General features: G+C 40.2%; 1 protein-coding gene across 2 annotated transcripts in view; it reads right to left on the reverse strand.

Moving 5' to 3' along the window:
- Positions 1 to 5139: 5139 nt before the first annotated feature.
- Positions 5140 to 21790, reverse strand: part of Mrps27 (mitochondrial ribosomal protein S27) — a 65522-nt gene continuing 48871 nt past the window's right edge. Inside the window, exons 6-11 of one of the 2 annotated variants that reach the window (XM_090331806.1) lie at positions 20985 to 21063; positions 19106 to 19221; positions 14533 to 14635; positions 11405 to 11547; positions 9409 to 9579; positions 5140 to 6408 (exon numbers count right to left, since the gene is read on the reverse strand). In XM_090331806.1, coding sequence (XP_090187932.1) covers positions 6169 to 6408; positions 9409 to 9579; positions 11405 to 11547; positions 14533 to 14635; positions 19106 to 19221; positions 20985 to 21063 — 852 coding nt within the window. In that variant the 3' untranslated portion in view covers positions 5140 to 6168. The remainder of the gene's footprint in view (positions 6409 to 9408; positions 9580 to 11404; positions 11548 to 14532; positions 14636 to 19105; positions 19222 to 20984; positions 21064 to 21790) is intronic. The other variant, XM_090331807.1, reaches the window with a different exon arrangement.

The following is a 21790-nucleotide window of genomic DNA, read 5'->3' on the forward strand; positions in this document are numbered from 1 at the left end:
CACAATTAATTTAATATCAATCATCACCAAGTGCCATGTACATTCATGGTGAGAGCTAAACACCAACACCGACTTCTAAGAGCTTTGTTCGTACTGATTTCTCGAATCTAGTTGTATAGATTGAATATTAGAGTGGAAAGAATCTCCACTCTGTTTAAATGAGGAGATTCTATTGAGATAGCACTCATGATCATGACTTTTTTGGTAGTTTTCTTAAACAAAATTCTACAGAGACTAAACATTAGAGATGATCCTTCATGTTCACTTTTAACCAATTCTGTCCCCTTTCCCAAAGTCCCCCAACCCTTATGCATGCTTTCTCAGTCTTGTGGGACTGAATACAAAGACTGACCCTCTCCCTCCAACACCATTTTCCATGGAATTCAAAAGAAAAGACTTTTTTTCTTAACATTACCTATCATAGTGAATGGTTTCCCCAGTGTATATGAGTGTTTTAAGTGTCTCCAATAGCTGACCAAGTTTAGGAGCTTTCCAATACTCATCTAATAAGACTTAATCATTTGCTAATGGCAATTTTATCCCCTTCCATTTTCCCTCTGTTACCAAAATTTGAGCTCCTTGGAGCTGCTCTACAATTCTGGAATTGCTTTTCTTGCTTCTTTTTAGCCATCTGTCACAGGAGATTTCCTGCTCAATAAAGATATTGTGAGTTAGGATAATGATTTCTTTTTTGCGCTTCAGATTTAGGAGAAAAGATCCTGTGAGCTTTTATCTCTTCACCAACTGAACCACACACCCAACGCAGCCTAGAGATGAGCATTCCTACCACAGCAATTAGGTTATTCACCTGGTATTAACACTATTCACTCTTACAAAAACTGTGACTTTCTGCAGTTCATTTAAAAGGCAGCATCACAAACTGAAAAGGAAGGGAAAACAACCAACAGCTTCTCTGCACTAGTTTGGGGCACACCCCCCCAAACAGCAGCCTTGGGGAAGAGGCTCAGACCAGGCTGCCCTTTGGACAGCAAGTGGTTTGGAGCCAGCACTTTCCAGCTCTGGAAAAGAAGTGGGCCTGAGCCAGGCCTGGCTGAGAAGCATTCGAACTCCTCTCTCTTGTTCTGAATGGTGTTTGTGTCAGTCTGCAGCTGTGTATGGTATTGTCTTATAATCCTGCATCACTTCTATCCTATCCAGTCATATCTAATGTAGAAAATTAGTTTCCAGTGAAAGTAATATGTAGTGCTTTTATGATATTTGTGTGCAATATCCCCTCTTCCATTGAGGATATTTGATGTAAAGGAAAAAAAAACAACTCAGTTCCACAATAAAATAAAAAAGTGGCAAAAAGTTTGCATGTGTGCTGTGCAGTATTTGGCTCTGTGGTCCTGGCTGGGCTTTGCCGTCTGTGACAAGGGTGATGTATTCATTCTTCTTTTCAGAGAAGAGCTGCAAGGGTCCTGCCAACTATTGTAACTGCTCCTATTGCTTTCACTAGCTAAGCCTTTGAGGGTGTTGTAGAAGGACACAAACTGGGAGGCAAGGGAAACAACAGTTAAAATCATCACCTAGCAACCCACCTCCCCCTTTGCAGACCAGTGCAGATGTAGAAAACTGGGTTTCTTAAAAAAGGGAAAAAATAAAGGAAATAGATTTTACAGATTTTAATCTACTCTGCCACACTCAACTGAGTGACCTGGACTTAATCTACATTGATGTTTTTTTTTTTTTTTTTTGACTCCTGAATTCTTGTTCTTTTAGATAATCCCAGATCATTTCCTCTCTGATCTACCATTGTCTGTCTCAGAAACTCACTGGAGTTGTCTTTGTGGGCTTTGTTTGCAGGCAGTTTGTTTCCTTAGTATGTCAGTCCTGTGTTGACATAAGCAGGGGAACTCAAAGCCAGGGTGCTGTTCCTTTTTTTATGCTCAAGGCTAGTTGTTCTACCACTTGAGCCATAGCTCCGTTTTCAGCTTTTTGGTGATTAACTGGAGATGAGTCTTACCGAGTTTCCTGCTCAGGCTAGGTTTGAACCATAATCCTGAGGTCTCAGCTGTCTGCGTAGCTGGGATTATGGTGTGAGCCACTGGTGCCTAGTGAATTCCTTTACTAAGGGCAGTTCTGCTGGCACAATCTGGGATTGCTGGCAGTGTCTCCCTGATGTTGGCACCGTGTATACATGTCACACCAATGTATCGGTGCACTGAGGGACAAAGTGCCATTTTGTGGCCAGTCCATCTCTACTCACCTGAAAATGCAAGCTACTCTAAGGCAACCTCAGGTTTCCATGTCTCATGTAAACAGTGACTTTCATAATTCTTTCTGTGGCCCTCTTTTCTGGTCTCCAAGCTCACTGACCCAGGTGTCGAACAGGATCCCATCTTAATCTCAAACATCCCAAGTTAAATTGACCAGGCTAACAATCCCCTGCTCTTTCCCCTACCACTTCTTCCCTCTAGCACTTCCCCCTGGGCTCTTCTACTTCAGTAAGTGGCAAATGGGTAACTCTAGTTGCTTAGGGGAAAAATGTCAGGCAAAGGAGTAAGTAAAGGTTTTTTTCCTAATAAGTTATTTTAGATAAAACAAATTTCCAGATGTAACTTTGTTGGGAAGTCATCTTCATTCTCTTTATTAGCCAAAGTAGATTAAAAACAACAGGGGCTGGGAGTTTGGCCTATTGGTAGTGCTTGCCTCGTATGCATAAAGACCTGGGTTCCATTCCTCGGAAACACATACATAGAAAAAAGCCTGAAGTGGTGCTACGGCTCAAGTGGTAGAGCTCTAGTCTTGAGAAAGCCCAAGGGCAGTGCTCAGGCCCTCAGTTCAAGACCCAGGACTGGCAAAACAAAAACAACTAAAAATGATGCTAATCAAGATGATCTCAATGATAAGGAAATGAAGTTTCTTGTGGTTCTTTTGGTTTTTTCTTTCTTTTTTCTGTGTACTGTTTTCAGTCATTTCTTGTCTTTTGTTTTTTTTCTCTTCTGATTTATTCTCCATGGTCACTGTTTCTGATTTCATTATCCTTTGTTATGTATATAAGTTCATCGGATTTGGGGAAGGGAAGGGGAATCACAGAAATGTTGGAAAAAGGATACTCAGGTGACAACTATGTTGGAAATGAACTTTACAACTTGGGGGTGGGGGGAAGGAAAGTAGGAGAAAAGCCAGGTAACACTGCTCAAAAAAGAAATGCACTTATTACTTTACTTATGTAACTTGAACCCCACTGTATATCACCTTTACAATAAAATTAAAATCAAAAAGGAAAAAATGATCATTTTTAGTATTTGGGAAAGCTCATGAAAACACAATCACAACATTTCTTCTATTTTAATGATTCACTAAAGCCAAAGCCCTCCCAACCCACTTTTATTTTACTCTCTCACCCATGCCCCATGAGGCCATTAGATAATATGGAAGTGTTGTCTTTAGGACTCATGTAAAGCCCTCTCAAGATTCCTGGCCCAGTTATAACCAGACAGAAAATTATATAAATCACCATTTATCCTTCTCCCTAATGAACCCATAGGAGGCAGCTCTGGGTTACCAAGTTAGGGCTGGGGTCACATCTTAGCTTATAGACATTGGTAATGGGGAAGATGGATCTTGAGGGTCTTCATCTCCCAAGCCACAGAGGCAGAACTGAGATCTTCACTTGCAGGGCTTTGCCTGTCCTTTTCTTTGACAAGCAATGCCCCTCAAACCTGCTTGTACTCAGACCTCTGACTTGGCACTGGCTTCCAGAACACGCATGAAGGTGAGTTTCTGAAAGTCTTTTCATACTCTGCAGACTTCTTTGTTCTTTTGCATTGGTTAAGGTTTGCCAGCGGTCCTAATACAGCTGCAGCAAAAAGGGAAAAGCAGAATGCTGGCTTGTCCTCAGAGGACATCCAGTCAGCAAAGTGCACACACTGTAAAGGCTGGTTGTTTTCAGTTAGAGCCAAGTGGCTTCAATCGATGTATTCTCTTTTTTGGTCATTAAAAAGAGACTTATTTGATGAATTATTAGTGCTAACGGACATCAATAGTCTCTCAAAATCTTTGACAATCTCTCACACTAACTAATATGTGGAAATTCAGCATTACAGACCATTTCTCAAGGGTCACAATAACTTAAGCAACATCAAAACAAATTTTCTCTGGTTTAAAATCTACTGACTTCTCTCCATTTATTGCTATATGTGTCTTTTTTGAGAAAGTTATTACCATATTATTTATTAAAAACTACATGCCCAAGTGAAACAATGCAACAATGCAACTAAGTACTTCTGTTATATAAAAGGTAAGAGAACAGGCTGGGCATTGTGGCTCACGTCTATAATCCTAGTTGTTCATGAGGCTATTCAAAGCTAGCCCTGGCACTAAAAAGTCCACAAGACTCCTATCTCTAATTAAACTGATGTATTTTCAAGGCCTTTGATGGCTTATTTAATCACCAACAGCCTCCTCACACGTACATCGTATACCCACACCAACTAGAGGGCAGGAAAAAAAAAAGCCATGCACAGCACGTGGTAACAAGGCAACAGCCTCAAGGAGGGACATTTTGGACACTTGTACTTTACTGTTGTTTTCCTCCCACCCCCATCCTTACCTTTCTTGTTAGACTCTTTTGACCATGGTGGGTCTAAGTGTGTAAGTTTAGTCTGAATTGTTATAGTTCAATTTAAAATGATTTAAGTTGAAGAATTAATTGGGGAAGAGGGTTGTCTACCCAAGGAGTTTGAGATACACCGGTGACTAAAGTACAAAGCAAAAGATGGTTTCTTGAGAGATTAGTGCTTTGTGATCTCAAAGTCCGCAGAGCTCTTCATTTGAACTCTGCCACCTCCCTTTACCTGCCTCTTTGACATCACTTAACTGTTGACAGGGCAAAACCTTGAGACCATATCTAACAAATTAAAATGAAAAGAGCTGGCAACATGGCTCAGGTGGTGGAATGCCTGCCTAACAAGTCTAATACCTGTGTCCCAAAATCCTTGTCCAAAACTCCCTGAAGGCCTGGGAGTGTGGCCTAGTGGTAGTGCTTGCCTAGCATGCATGAAGCAGCTCTGGGTTCCTTGGTACCACATACACAGAAAACGCTGCAAGTAGTGCTGTGGCTCAAATGGTAGAGAAAGCCCACGGACAGTGCTCAGGCCCTGAATTTAAGCCCCAGGACTGGTAAAAAAAACAAAACAAAAAAACCCCTCCCTAAAAAGCAGAGTAACTATAACAATAATAAGACCCACTTCCTTCCATCTCCTTAAAGATAAATGTTCTGGGATTATTATGGTATATTCTTTATTTCCACAGGTTCTTGATAAAAGAATACAATTCTGAATGAAATTACCAAAAGCAAAAGCTGTTCACAATCTTTTCACAAGGAAGAAAACTCAAAAAAGAATTTCCTACCTTCTGACAGTTTTATAATTATTCATAATAGTTTTGCACATCAAGTATTATCCCATCTCTCATTTTCTCCAACTTCTTTTTAATTTTTAAATTTTCTCCAACTTCTATAACTGTTTACAAATGGTGTGTATATGCGTGTGTATGTGTGCGTATGTACACAAAGGCCCAATCACCTGCTTGATAACAGAGCTGAAACAGTGATTTGGAAAATATGACAAAAAAAAAAAAGCCAAGCCACAAAATCATCACAGCCAGGGCTAAGTTTCTCCTTGGAAATCCTTGGATTCTAGAAATGCCTAACATCTGGAATCCAGTAGTACCTCGATCTTGAGGTCATTACTGTCCTGAACTTTGCTCAGAGCAGAGCATGGTGGGAAGGAGCAGAAATGTGGGGCACTCTTAGCTGGCTCACTGGGAGGGACTCCTGGACATGAGCTCTCAGGACTAGTATTCACTCACCCTGGTCTTGTGAACCTGTGCCGAGGCCAGGGTGACCATTCAAAAACCTATACTGGAGACCTGACTTCAGCTACAGTGTTTTCTTCCCATTACCCTCACAAAGTATCAGGAACTTTCCATGCTTAGTTGATCTCTGAGCCCAGGACTCCACCATGTGCCTCAGACCCTGTTTATACGGAGTTTAGCTGGTGGCTTGACTCGAGCCACTTTCTAGTTCCCCACACTACTTGGTACCAGGACTGCCATTCACAGTGTCATGATATAGAGTACATTGTGGCTTTAGAGTAAAAGAGAAGCTGGAGAGAAGAGGCAGAGTCTGAGTCTCCAGCCTGTGTGGAATGCTGACGTCTGTTAGGCTGCTGTCTTTGCTGCCATCCAGGCCTGATGCTTCTGCTTCGCTTTCTCCCGCATCTCCTGTTCCCTCTGTATCAATTGTACCCGCTCCAGGTGCCACTGCTGCAGATTCTGCTCATACAGGGCGAGGTCCTCAGCTTCACAGGCAGGGAGCTTGGCCTTCACAAGCTGGGTGGTCAGACTCAAAAGGCTTTCTGCCTCAACTCTGCCCAGAGCCTTTAGCTTAGAATGTGAATCCTGTTGGAAACAAAGGGGGAAGGAAAAAAGGGGGGAGAAGGGAAGTGATTAGGTCCCTCGCACAACAGCCACACACTATTTGCAGGAAGAGGCTCTCTGCTGGGAGGTTGTGGCTGCCTTTTTTAAATGCAGGCACCACCCTTTTGCTCAGCTCAACAGTTTGGCTAAGATACAAATGGAACTAGAACTTCAATTCCGGGACTCCTTGTGTGGTTTTCCTTTTTTGCTTCAGACCACAAAACACAGCACAGGTGGAATACAGGTCTCCACTAGCCCCTATTTCAAGCCACACAGCCAAGTTCCAAGGACCAGACTTGTGGAAAGCAAATAAAATGGCCCAGACAACTGGTAGACTTGAGCAAGCCTACTGGATCTTTTCCTTCAAATGTGCAGTAAATGTCTGCCTTGCCAGTGTTCCTCTCCACAGATGGAAACCATTTCAAGGATTCCTCACTAATGGCATGCTGGACGACTCCCGTGAGTGCCTACACCATGGCAGGATTCCACCTGCTGAGCTACCTTGTAGGCTGTCCCTCACATTCTGCCAGCTTACAGCTCCATCTTAAATGGCAGCTTCATCTGCTAAGAGCTATACTCCTGGAGAAGTAAAATATGAACACCATTAATCTACCTAAGTGTTTCTCAAGCATCAGAGAGCTGCAGCTCATACCACACATGCCCACATGCCAGTGCTACCTGGTGGCACAAGTGATGTGGTCTCCAGTTAAAGGGGCTGGAGCTGGGCAAGGCCCATGGGCTCTGATGAGCGACTAGAGGCCTAGTGGTGGCAACAGACCCCAAACAAACTTCCTCAGACTAATAAAAATCAGGCAACAGGAAGGAAAGGAAATGTAAAAGGAACATGATTCCTTTCTGATGTTATTCTCCAGATGTTTTGAGGCCAAGGAGACAGCTCAGAATACTAGAATGGGATTCAACTCTTGAGTCACCAAGCTTGCTCAGAGCCAAATCCAGTCACTCCTAGGTCAGATTGTGTGTCACAGCCTGCAGATGTTCCCACCCAGACCTTGAGGAAGGAAGCGCTGTGTGGCCAGCTCAGCTAGCTGTACAGTGAGCAGTCAACAAAGGTCTGCCTGTTTTTTCCTTGACTTTTATAAAAGGTATCTGTGAAAGTGTGAGTAGAGACTGCAATGCTTGGAGATGCCGTCCATGCTTTAGGAGTGCTATGTCAAATCAAGTCATGTGAATGGGGTAAATGCAAATCTATAGGGCTAAATAGAGTTTTTTTCCCTTTATCAAATTATGAAAGAGAAACAAAATGATAACCTTTCAGAAATACAGGGAGAAATAATTGCTTAAAATACAACAACGAGCAAGGGAACTAAAGAGAGACTTATCAGAAGAACAGATTAAAATGGCAGAAAAGCATATGAGAAAATGTTCATCATCTATGGTCATAAAGGAAATGCAAATAAAAACAACCCTAAGATACCACCTTACCCCAACAAGAATGGCCAAGATTTTGAACTCAGACAATGACAGGTGCTGGCAGGGTTGTGGAGAAAAAGGAACCCTACTACACTGCTGGTGGGAATGCAGACTAGTTCAGCCACTTTGGAAAGCAGTGTGGAGGTTCTTAAAGAACTGAAAATAGACCTTCCCTACAATACTGCCATACCACTTCTGGGCAGCTATCCTGAACATCATGACCCAAGATATGATAAGGACACCTGCTCAGCTATGTTCATCTCTGCACTATTCACAATAGCCAGGTGATGGAAACAATCCAGATGCCCTACTGCAGATGAATGGATACAGAAAATGTATATATACACAATGGAATTCTACATAGCCAACAGACAAGATAAAATAATGGCACTCGCAGGGAAGTGGATGAATCTAGAGCAAATCATGTTGAGTGAGACAAGTCAAGACCTAAGGATCAAAAGGTGCATGGTATCCTTAATATGTGGCTATTAAATCCAAAGAGTACAAGTGCAAGGACTCAATATCTGCATACCCAATGCTATGGACATGGTAATGGAAATATAAACATAACTATATAGACATAAAAACCTTTGACTCTATAGACATAATGTTTTATTTCATAAATTAATGTTTCTATGACATACAAACCCTTAGCCTACTTGTGATTAAGTTCCAAATACTAAGTCCCAGTGATTGTAAATAGAGATTCCCTCCTTGAACACTTGTATGTTAAACTTGTCATTTAAAACATGATGTAAAAATCAATGTTAATAAATTCTTAAAAAAAAAATACAACAACGGTCTTCTTTAAAATACGGGGAAGAGGTTTCCCATAATTGGTGTAATGGGATTACTAGCCAGACTTAAATATAATAACCTAGCAAAACTTGTATCTTTTGTAATATGACAGGTCAGCGGGCACAAATGGGAACATTTCCTGCTCTGTACAGAATTCCTATTCAAGCAGCACTTCGTTTCCTCTCTGCATTCATGGATAAGAAACATAGGAGGCCTTGGGTTTAGTTACTGAACATGGGTTCTTCTTCCTGACACTGATCATAGAGTATTCTGGGAGACAGCACTGAAAGCTATCAAAGACAGCTTAAATGCCCAGGGCTGTTCTGAAAACAAAGCGGCCCACAAGGACTGAGCAAGTATGTCTGCATATTACTTCTCCTTGCTGAAATGTGACTGTCATTTCTGCAAGGTTTCTGATCAAGTACATTCAATATACTCGGAAGAAATGCCCAGAAACTTTGTACGCAGAATGGGAGGCAGTTGCAGTTAGAGAAGGCAAATTGTTATCCAGCTGTGAATGCCTTGGCCAACCAAACTGTGAAAAGTGCAAAAAAGAAGCATACAAATTCCACTGGTTCCCTTCAAGACTGCTTCTTGTGTGAAGGAATAAAAATTGTTTTCTTTAGGTCAGTTTATAATGCTTTTGCTTTTATGTGTTATAGTGATGCATGAAAAGACTGCCTGTCGGTCACCACAGGAGAGGAATCTGTTTTATGCACAGGTGAGAGAGACTATATTTCCACTAAGAGTCACCTTAAATCGTTCCAGGTACTGGGGAAGCTTGGACTCTTCGGGATCCTCCAGATCCAGCTGCTCTATCCGGTTTCCTGTGTCCTGGCTGTCTTCACCTTCTTGTGGCTGTGCCTCTACAGCCTGGTTAGCTGGAGAAGTCAGTGTTCTCAGCACTCTGTCCAGCACATCAAGCTGTGGGCAGAAGAGGGAGAGGCCTAACATACTGCATGACTTCACAGCACATAGTGAAGAGAGGCAGAGAAAGTGAAACAAAGTGGGGACAATGGTACCTAGAAGAAAACATGAGATTTTTTTTTTTTTTTTTCTGAGCATTGTAGGAAGTATCTGGGAGTGAAGCTCAGTGGTTGACCACTTGTCAAGCATGCATGAGGTCCTGGATTCAATCCCTAATATGGCCAGGAAAAAAACAAAACAAAACAGCAACTGTAAAGATTATATTTGTGCCCATCAGATAGAATAGGAAACATGGTAAAAAACAAAGGGTATATAAAAGCAAGCTGAGGATTATTTATATGAAAGAATCAGCACAATGATCTGGACCTTACCTTCCATGAAAGGTGGGATCACTATGTTTGTTTTTTTTTTTTTTAAATAAAACCTATGACACAGCAAAGCTGCAAGTGAGCCATGATATAGTGAGGGGTGACTGTGCAACTCCAATTTAATTTTGTCCATATCATATCAGGACAAAAATCTCAGAGCTACTCCAAGCTCGCACTACTTACACATTCTTCCCTAACTGGATGCAGAGCACATTCTTGCTGACATGTGATTAAGTTAAAAAGAAAAATGCAAATGTGGCTCAGATTAAAAGGAATATTCCTCTGGCAAAGGGTTTATGTGTAATTTTGTGTCTTCTGTAGCCAGCATTAACTATAATAGACTTAAAACACACTTATTTAGACATGTTTGTTTCTGTTGGAAATGTTTATTTCTTTGTTACAAAAGTCTAGCTAAGAATGCAATGACTCACTAGCTATTGGTAGTAGGTGCCAGTATAGTGGGTCTCATGACTGAAATGAAATCAAGGGTGAGCCTTAGTTATCAGGGTCAAGACTAAACAAGTAAGTGGCGCTAGAGGGACCTTTCGCCTTGGCAATGAGTCAGCCATCATGTTCTAGATTATTCAGGTAAAAGGCTACTTGGACAGGTAGAACACTGGCTCCCCAGAGAGTGTCAGACTTGTCTTGTTCCCTAGCCTAAACAAAGTCCTAGCTCACTAAGAGAGCTGAGCTGTGGCAGGAGGACAGGCTGGGTTTAACATCGGGAAAAATGAACACCTTAGAACTTTGAAAGGAATTCATATCTGATCCAGATGGAAGGAAGTAAGAGATCGTGTCGTGTTGTTTCTAGGTCCCAGATTCTTTTTTTTTCTGTCGGCCATGGGGCTTGAACTCTGGGCACTGTACCTGAGCTATTCGGCTCAAGTCTAGCACTCTATCACTTGAGCCACAGTACCACTTCCAGTTTTCTGGTGGTTAATCGGAGATAAGTCTCATGAACTTCTCATGCTTAGGCTGGCTTTGACCTTTGATCCTCAGATCTCAGCCTCCTGAGTAGCTACAATTACAGGTGTGAGCCACTGGCACCCAGCTCCATCTTTGTTTCTTGGGGGATTTCATAGGGAAAGAAACTGTTGCACAGACTCTTTTCTTACCCTCTCTTATTCTCTCCTATTAAGGTTTTGTTTTCTTTCATTTAAGTGTGGAGAAAGTGAGAAGTCATTACTTCATTAAACATATTTTAAATTTCAGGTGAGGGGAATGGTTTTCCATCTAGACAAAGATATACATAAACAATACAGTAGTCTTATTTTCTAGTTCTTTTTCCCTCCAGTATTATTGAAAACATGTTTTACTTTTCATACCTTTTCAAATGGATTAATCACCTTTTCTATGCAAATATAGAATTCAAGAAAGAGAAAGACAACGAGCAAATTCAAAGCTCAGCGTATGAAGAGTAACAGAGTTGTCTGATCTAAGGCTGGGGGACCTACCGCTTCTCCACACAGCTTCAGGTCCTCTGGGGAGGCAGATACCTTCTCCATCACTTGAAGGGCCCTGTCAAGGTAGCCTGGCTTCCACAGGAGAGGCATGTTATGGTACACATCCCGTAGCCCACGCTGCAATTCCACCTTCCCTAGAAGAAAGAAACAATGAAGAATGAACAGAAAGAACAATGAAAAATGTTCAGCCATGTCTTCCTGCTATGGCTGAGACCAAAGACTTGAAGGTGTAAGCCTGCCAGCTCCAGACCAGAGCAGGATCACTGAAGATCTGCACCAAGAGCCTCATCTTGTTCAGTGGCCCAGTGATATTTGAGACAGATAAGGAGGAATATAGAGGAATCATCTTGTTCATTGTGTAAACGTTATCTTTCTCATGAGTGTATGAATCACCAAGCTGAGGAAAATTCCCAGAGGCTGACATATCTGCCTCTAAGGAAGATACCCTTAGAACATAAATCAATGGAAATACTATTTTCAGGACCAAAATCTTCCCCAGAAAAAGAAATCCTACAACTTCCCTACAATGAAAACTTCATCAATTTCTGGTAACTTTCCCTTGCCAGGAAATGTTTGACATTGTTTTTTTTTTAAAGTGCTGAACACCCAGTCTACTGTCTTAATGGGTAAAAAAAAAGGGTTCCTTTTCCTTTTTCCTTTGTTTGAGCTGCATGATCACTTTATTAATTTAGAGCATTCTGGAGATCCTCTTGGATCTCAGGACATGAACATGTCCTTTGGGGTTCTTCAAATGATCAATCAGAATTCACGCTGCAGTTTCCTGCAGGGACTGTCCCTAAGGTGGAGCAGGTCAACTTGAGCTGACAGTTGTTAAATCTACCTCCACTTAGCTTTCCCAGAAAGGAGGATTTCAGAAAGCTATAGACAAAGCTTATAGGGTAACAGCTAATTTTAGACCTTTAAGATGCTTCTGGCTAGACCAAGTCTCATTCTGTCCACTGCTTATTATAGGCTGAATAAGGCTGCAGAGCATAACACATAACACAGAGAGCAAAGAGCTTATCATTTGATGGGGACCAATCTCTGTTTATAAATAACTCAAATACATTTCCCTAGACTTGCCAACTTCCTGAACATTCATGCAAATGAAAACACACTGAACTTAATATCAAAAGTAGGTGGCAAGCCAGGCGCAGCGGCTCATGCCTATAATCCTAGTTACCCAGGAGGCTGACATCTAAGGAACCCGGTTCAAAGCCAGCCTGGGCACTAAAGTCCATGAGACTTTTATCTCCATTTAACCAGCAGAAAACTAGAAGGGGCACTGTGCCTTAAGTGGTAGGGCAGTAGCCTTGAGCTGAAGAGTTCAAGGACAATGCCCAGGCCCAGGGGTAGAGAGTTGGCCTTGAGCTGAGGAGCTCAGGGACAGCACCCAGGCCCAGAGTTCAAACCCCATGACTGATTTTTAAAAAAAAAAGAAAAAAGGGTCGGGAGTTTAGCCTAGTGGTAGAGTGCTTGCCTCGCATGCATGAAGACCAGGGTTCAATTCCTTGGTATTACATACATAGAAAAGGCCAGAAATGGTGCTGTGGCTCAAGTGGTAGAGCTCTAGCCTTGAGAAAGCCCCAGGACTGGCAAAAAAAAAAAAAAAAAAAAAAAAAAGTAGGTGTCAAAGAAGGGATTCTTTTTTTTTTTAATTAAAGAATTTATTAACATTGATTTTTACATCTTATTTCAAATGACAAGTTTAACAAACAAGTGTTTAAGGAGGGAATCTCTATATACAATCACTGGGAAGGATTCTTTTTTTTTTAATTGTTGGGGTAATGTATTAAGGGATTACAGTTACATTCGTCAGGTAGTAGGTACATTATTTCTTATACATTGATACCCCTCTCTCATGTTTTTGTCTCTGTTTCCCATCCCCCCACCTTCCCAATCATCTTGTTTTCTCCCCTTCCCTAGAGAAGGGGTTTTTAAAGAGTTGTCAGGACAGGTAAGGTAGAGCACATCTACAATCCTAGCACTAGGGAGGAAGAGGCAGGGAGCTAGCAGGGGCTACATAAAGAAACTCTGGAAAAGCCAGGAAAAAAAAACAAAAACCCAAAAACCCACAGGTGTCCAATTCTTGTGTTAGTTTAACACTGAAATATCTCTCATAATGTATCAAAATCGGAACTCAAAAAATGCCATACTGGATTTGGTTGGCAAAGGTCAACTTTAAAGCTATTTATTGCTGGGTACCTGTGGCTCACACCTGTAAATCCTAGTTACTCAGGAGGTTGAGATGTGAGAATCATGGTCTGAAATCAGAGTGGGCAGGAAGTTTTATCTCCAATTAATCACTCAAAAATGGGAAGTAATACTATGATTCAAGTAGTAGAGTGCTAACTAATCTTAAGCACAAAGAGGCTCAGGGACATTACCCAGGCCCTGAGGTTAAGCCCCACAACTGACCAAAAAAAAAAAAAAAAAAAGCTACTTAACTATTATACCATGATGATTTTCAAAGAGCAAAGGCAAGTATGAAGAAACAATGAATAGTCAAGAGATGGTGATTTTCCCCAGAGGCCTAATAACTGTGTAAGAAAGAACGGAAGAATAACAACATAGTATACATCTAATAAAACACGAATTTGGGACACATTTTCCTATAGATCTGTCTGGTTTTCAAAGCAATCACGACACTAAACTTAAGCTATCATCATATTGTCCTGTATTGTCATGCTTCTCTCAAATTTGTGCTCTCTGTGTTTCTCTTCCCTCACCTGAAAATAGAGTCAAAAGTTCAGCCCAATTCTTCATTTCTTATCTCTGGGATTTTGGGTAGAAAAAGTTACAGAAAGATCTCTATTAATACTAGAAAAGACTCTACTGGACAGCTTTCTCTATAGTGTGCCAAAACATTCTTCTTTCTATTCCTTCCTCTTGGTAATGAAACTTCAGCCACCTATACCAGTTCTTACCTTGTCAGTGGAGAGATAGGAAGTTATAGCATAACTTTAAGGACACTTAAAAGTTTTTAATGTCTAAAATCGAAAGATGTAATTGAAATTTCACAAGATGTAATTGGAATTTTTGTGGTACTTTTATCACAAAATAAGACTACAATAAGTCTATCCATGAAGCATTATATTTACAAAGATCATTTAGCTTACCAAGAAGTGCACAGCCATACAACTGGGAACTTAGCCCCACGGAGTTCTCTTGTTTTAGGCCGAGAAGTAACAAGGATGCACCAAAGTTCCTTTCTTCTTCCCACTGTAATAAAACATGCCAGATACGAAGGAAAATAATTTTTTTTATGGCATTAAGTAACAAAGCATCTATCTATCTATCTATCTATCTATCTATCTATCTATCTATCTACCTACCTACCTAGAGAAAAAGAGAGAAAGAGATCTTTTGCTCCAATTTTGTCAATAAAAGGCATTTATGAGTTGGGCACCAGTGGCTCACCCCTATAATACTAACTACTCAGAAGGCGGAGATTTGAGGATAGCGGTTTGAAGCCAGCTAGGCAGAAAAGTCCCAGTGAGGCTCTTATCTCCTCTTCAGTTAACCACTCAAAAACCAGAAGCAGAACTGTGCCTCGAAATGTTAGAACTCTAATGTTGAGCAAAAGAGCTCAGGAACAGTGCCCAGGCCCTGAGTTCAAGTCCCACAATCTACCAAAGGGAAAATAAAAAAGAAAGAAAGAAAGAAAGAAAGGGCATTTATGCCTCAAGAAAAACACATAACAGAAATATTGCAAATATTTAATGAATTTCTAGACAGTAAAAATGAGTATTTTTTATTTTCTCTTTGTACTTTATTTTCTAAACTTCACTAATAATCAAGAGTTCCCTTTTCAATCAGAAAAGGAAAACAAAATAAACACAAAGAGTACACTCTAGATACATACTGTCTTGGGGGAATCAAAGAAGATTCCACATCTTGTCAGCTGTCTGTCCACTCACACTGCAATGCAGCAAGCTTTTCAATTTTCACAACTCAGTAATGGTAGGAATTTTCCTTTATAATGTTAAAAATAAATACCACTATTAAGTTGCTTTTAAATAGATTTATACCTCTTAAAAACAAATTAGGCAACCAGAAACACTTAGTGATTTTTTTTCAACCCAGGGTGCCAAATTACACTTCAATAAAATCAAAGCCTTTGAGTCATGAAAAAGAGTGGTGGGGGAAAGTAATAGTAAAGACGAAAGAGCTCCTTGGAAACGCAGGGCCCAGGGGACAGTCCTGGCACCCCCTTAACCCTTTGACAATGGGAGCTGTGCTCTCCTCAGTGCCCTGTGAGCTCTGCTAGCCAGAGCCACAGCCCTAGGTCTGGCTTCTACACAGATCACAGATCCTGGGCAGCTGTGTTTCCATCCTCAGGCCAGGGAGAGAAGGAAGTAAAAGAGTGACAGAAGAACTAGAGCTGCTAGAACTGCTGCCAGGTCTGAGTGAGGTACCCAGATGTTTACTGGTACCTCAACCGCTTGCCTGTGAATAGTACTGTGTAAAACAAGGGCCATTTCCTTGTTTTTCTAAACCTCTGGGAAAAGCAGATAGTTTAAGAACATCTAAAGCACAAAAAAGTAAAGTAAATGAGCTAGGAATTAAAGATCAAGTAATTTCACTCTCAAAAGTAAACCATTTTAGTCTAGGGAAATTTTGATTTCCCCTACAGATAACCTGACAGGCTTAGTGACATGCTCGGGATCAAATGGGGGTAGTGATAGTGATCGAAACAATATGGCTGAGCATCCAAAATTGAAAAGTCTATATGCTCCAAAATCCAAAACTGTCTGAGCACATGTTACCACATGTAGAAAATTCTATACCACAAAAATACTGGTTTTTGCACAAAATTGCAAAAACAAAAAAACAGGGGCCGGCAGTTTGGCCTAGCGGTAGAGTGCTTGCCTAGCATGCACGAAGACCCATGTTCGATTCCTCAGTACCACATACATAGAAAAAAAAAAGCCAGAAGTGGTGCTGAGGCTCAAGTGGTAGAGAAAATCTAAGGACAGTGCTCAGTCCCTGAGCTTCAACCCAGGACTGGCAAAACAAAGAAAACAAAAAACCTTTGTATAAAATTACAGTTAGACTATATGGATAAAGTGTACACAAAACCATATCATGCGCTTAGACTAAAAAACAAACAAACAAAAACCTAACATCTAAAACATGTCTGGCTCTCAGCATTTCAAATAGACATTCAATCCATTCAGCTGCTACTGCAAGCCCTTCTTGGCCCCCATTCCCTTCTTATTTCACACATCCAAGACTCCCTTCTGCCCCTCCAATTCATTCCTTAATCCTGTTCAGTTTTGTTTCCTGCCCTGTTACTCTATGGAGCACAGGTTATAACCACCTGCTTCCATGTCACAAAATTCAGTGAACGTTCTTACTCTATCCTCTCTGATCATCTCTTCCCACCATGGATTGTGGGACCCAATACGTCCCTACTATTTCTTCTTACTGAATTTTTAGTTAATGCAGTATTTGTAAACATTTATGAGTTACAGTATACTAATTTAATGTGTTATATGAATTAGTCTCCAAGATTGTATCTCTAATTCTTATCTTTCCATTAAGTCACCCTCAAAATCTTTTATTTTAATCTCTTTACTGTTTCAAAAGTATCTCAAAGTGCAACACATTCAGAGGCAAATTAATGGTTTTCATTAAATCCAGTCTTTTCCCAGAGTTCCCTTAGCGAACACATGGCGCCCCCTTCAGTTCAGATGAATCAGAAACTGGGACTTTGATGTTTGATTCCTGCCTCCACATCTTGCTTCTCATCCCATTATTTACTTTCCCAAATAGGAAGCCATTTGGTGGGCCATTGCTGGGCTAGACTTCTTCTGCTCAGACTTAAGAAGAATCACTAAACTGGTCTGATCATAGTCAGCCTTGTGCTCTGATCTCTCATTAACATTATATCCCTGGGGGGAGAGGGTGCCTTTTCAAAATTTTCCAATGACTCCTCACTATTTTTAGGATGAGGAGAAATGGCCTACCATGGTCTATGTTCTTTAGCCTTGATCACTTAAGGCCTCCTGTATGATTTTATCTTGTAGACAGGATCATCTTTCATCATTCCATTTTGTTTGGTTGTTTGTGACAGTCTCACTATGTTGCCTAGGCTTGCGCTGAACTTGTAGACTCACAGTCTTTCTGTCTAGGCTTTCCCCACACACCACTTTGCCTGGCTTCCCTTGGCCGCTTTGTGCTTCTCATGTTCTTTCTGCTATACAAAGTTGGAACATCTTATACATTTTTTGGGGGGGGGGGGCTGTTCTTCAATCAACTGATTGCCAATAAATACCTCTTAAGAAAAGTCTTCTTATCCAGTTGAAGCTTAAAATACAAATACCAACTTCCTACAATACAGTTGACATAGAATTCTTCTCAGTAGTGCTCCTTATGTTCATCATTTTATAGCTGACGGAATATTTGTTTTCAAAGCACAGGTTGTAAGCAGAAAAAACTTGCTCACCATGCTTTGTATAACTAGTATATGGCAGTGTGTTGAACGGATAGGTACTCAGCATTTATTGGAGGACTTAAAAACAAACCTGGCATATATCACAGGCTATGAGATTTATCTAAGTAAGGCATAACATTATCATTTCTCTAGAATGTGGGTTGCTTTGTTAATCTCTACAGTTCCTATCCAAACAGATTTTCTGATGTAACATTTGAGGATAAGAGCAGACTATAGAGCCAGACTGCTTGTATCTCCTGCCTGCTGGTGGTTATTTTGTACCATCTCTAACCTGGGCCTTATTTGCATAGTGTTATTGTGAAGACGAAAGGCATTCATTCATTTATAATACCAAGAACACAGTTTGGTATTAAGTACTATCACTGTTGCTACTATTTATTGTCATTCTCAGATTAGCAAAAACAATGACTAAAACATCCTAACCAAAACGACATTCTGGATCTTCCAGTATACCTGGCCTAGGGCAATGTTGGGAAAATACTAACATTTAAGGAACTTGTATTTAATTCCTAGAGCGTAGTGAAAGTTAACTGCCAATAACTTGACTCCGATATGCATGTCCCTGTTGTATGAGCTCTAAATTGTTAACAATAATCTATTTCTGAATGTCTGAGGTCACTCAGACTAGTGCCAAGTTTCAAAATATACACAAGGACTGGGAATATAGTTCTGTGGTAGAGCACTTACCTAGCACAAATTAGACCCTAGATTCAAGTCCAGGTCCCAAAAAACAAAACCAAACAAAAGCTAGGTGCTGGTAGATCACACCTGAGATTACGACCCAAAGCCTTTTCAGGCAGGAAAGTCAGTGAGACTCATCTCCAATTAACCAGTTACCCAAAAGGTGAAAGTGGACCTAAGGCTACTAGCCTTGAGCAAAAGGACAGTGCCTAGGCTCTGAGTTCAAGACCCAGAACAGGTACAAAAACCAAACAAACCCCTTCAAGACAAACATGCATTCACTTGAGATTCTTTTTTTTTTTTTTTTTGGTCAGTTATGGAACTTGAACGCACCCAGCGAGATTCTTTCAAGTAGGAAAACATCCGGATCTATTTGGCTAAAAATCACAAACTAAAATGTACAAAGTGAGCACTCATTTCTGGTGGTTCATGGTCACAGAACAGTAGTATCTTTTCCAGATTCTGAGAGCAGAAATACTCCCTAGCCCACTGAGCAGCCACTGTTTGCTCTCAGTGCAAGCTGTCAGTGTTGCTTATGGGAGATCACTTACGCTGAGGTCTGTCTTCTTTGCTAGGCAATGGTATAAAATGTAGAGGGAGAGCAGCTGGGTGGAAGGCACTTCAAAGGCTTCTTGCATCATGATCTCAAAAACCACAGATAAAGCATCTGGCAAGAAGATAAAGGAAGAGACAGACGAACTTAGTTGTAAGTAACATTACCAGATTTCTAACTACAAGTATTTGTAAAAAGTGGAACATGGCAGAAAAATAAGCAGGATTAAACAGTTAAAAAAAATGGTCTTGGTTCCTAGTTCTTACACAATAGAGGTCTTTCCCAAGCTTCTACTGTCTATTGGACTCACTGTAATGTACTCAACCAGGTGCCACTTCATGGATGCACTGCTCATGGATACTTTAAAAAGCCCAAAACACCTTTATTTGTCTTGGCTCCCAGTACCTTAGTAATACTCCATTTGCCTTATCTGCTTCAAAAGAATTTTAAAGAATCCAACAGGGGCCGGGAGTTTGGCCTAGTGGTTAAAGTGCTTGCCTAGCATGCATGAAGACCCGGGTTCTATTCCTTGGTACCACATACATAGAAAAAAGCCGGAAGTGGTGCTGAGGCTCAAGTGGTAGAGCTCTAGCCTTGAGAAAGTCCAAGGACATTGCTCAGGCCCTGAGCTCAAGCCCAGGACTGGCAAAAAAAACAAAAACAAAAACAACAAAAAAAAACCAAAAAAAAGAATCCAACAAGATAATACATATGGAAATGCCTCACACACCATGAAGCTCACTGAAGGTACTGAATCCATTAGCTAAGAGCTAAGGTGTAGAGAAAGGAGGCTTATCATGTTCTTGGTCACTCTGGCAAGCAGAGTAGAAGCCAGATATCTCCTCATTCTCTGTTCTAGTGCCTTCTCACTGTTGAGGCAGAAGAGGAAAAAGGCCAGAGGACATTCAAATCCCAGGTATTCTTTCAAAGACAGAAAAGAAAACTAGTGAGTATAACTGGGACAACCAGGCTTGGGTCAAAAGACTTGAGAGAAGGAAAAGGAAAAAAATATTCATAAATTATAAGCTCCTGATCACAACATACAATGTAGTATATTTGTTGCCACATGAATGCTGGGAGAGCAGGACTTGATCAAGTTCTATTTTCCCTTGATACTCTACAACCTAGATGAAAGTAAAAAAAAAATATTCAAGTAATTTCCTGTCCTTAGTTATTTGCTGTGAAAGTAGATGTAAATTATCAGTTTGAAACATAATGCCTGCACATAGTACAAACACAATAAATGCTTTCATCTAAGTTCTGTTCACTTTGCATATATTTATAATTATAGAAGAGTTAGCATCACTTGCAGCTGTTCCTAGCCAGCTGACTCCTAGCCATGTGTTCTCATGGTCCTGGAGGAGGCCAGAGGCATCACTTTCCTTATAAATAGGGAAACTGAGACAGACAGGTAGACAGGAAATGATCAAGGAAATTGAGCAAAACAAAAACCTGGGAGAGATTTTCTTTTAAATAAACAAACCAATAATATTTTAAAAGAACACAAGGCCAAAAACCTTGTTTCTTTTTTTAAAAAAAAACAAACCAAAAACCTAAATTCTGCCAACTGTTCATTAATCTTTATTTATATCTTGCATTTCATTCAGCTTGGGAAGTGAAATAAGATTGGCCAATATAGTTAACTTTTCCTCTATGAAGTTCACATACTTAGATATTTTTCTATTCTAACAAGGAAAGGATTATATTTAAAAAATTGCATATATGCTAATAATCTTTATTAAAGCATTTCTGACTAGAAGAGTGATGTAGAAGATATTAAGAAATTATAAAAGAGAAAAGTAGCTGTATTTATACACACCCTTTTGGTGGCTGAAGACACTATAATAAATAGTTGAATCTGGGTTTTGTTTTCTTACCTTTGTAATTTTCTTTCTTTATGAAAGAATCTATCAGCAAGTTGAGTGTAAAGTTATCTGGAAAAATTCCATACTGAACCTGTAATAAAAATGAAAATAAAAGGAAAAACAGAAGAAAAACACATTTACGTTGATTCAGTATATAACACATATCTTTATATTTTATTCAGGATAAAACTTACCACACTATACGATTATCATTTTACAGCATCTGTGACAGTGAAATAGAAGCTGTGACTCATGAGGATTGGTAATTGGAACTGTTGGTCAAGGTGAGAAAGTTGTGAGTGGGTGTCTCATATAGGACAACTGATATGTGAAATAAAGCTCAATTCTAACACCTCACAGTTGAAAACAATATTAAAAAAAAATCAAGAACACCAACAAACCAATTAATGCCCCCCCTGTTTCATGATTCTTTCTATAAGGGGTGACTGACAAGGCAAAACTGTGTCCTTAAGAGAGAGCACATCTTGAGCAGTATTTTCTCATCCTAGCTTTTAAAGACTCAGAAATATAAGATACTCATAATTTTCTAGAAGCACTTACTCAAGTCCTAATCCTCCTGCCCACAGAATCAGAATCTAAAACTTAGTATGGACATGAGTTTCTTCTTATGTGATTTTCATGTACATGTATTTCTCAAAGCTATCCAAACCAGAAAGAATCCCCAGGTGAAAGGCAGAACTAAAGCATCATGGGATAATAAATCATTAAAGCTGAAAAGGACCTTAGAAACCAACCAGTTTTTGATTCTCATCTCTCACCATAAACTAAAATCAAGTAGAAATTTCATATAATAATAC

Source organism: Megascapheus bottae, chromosome 4, assembly GCF_031878675.1.
Source record: "Megascapheus bottae isolate mThoBot1 chromosome 4, mThoBot2.hap1, whole genome shotgun sequence".
NCBI classification, from domain to species: domain Eukaryota; kingdom Metazoa; phylum Chordata; class Mammalia; order Rodentia; family Geomyidae; genus Megascapheus; species Megascapheus bottae.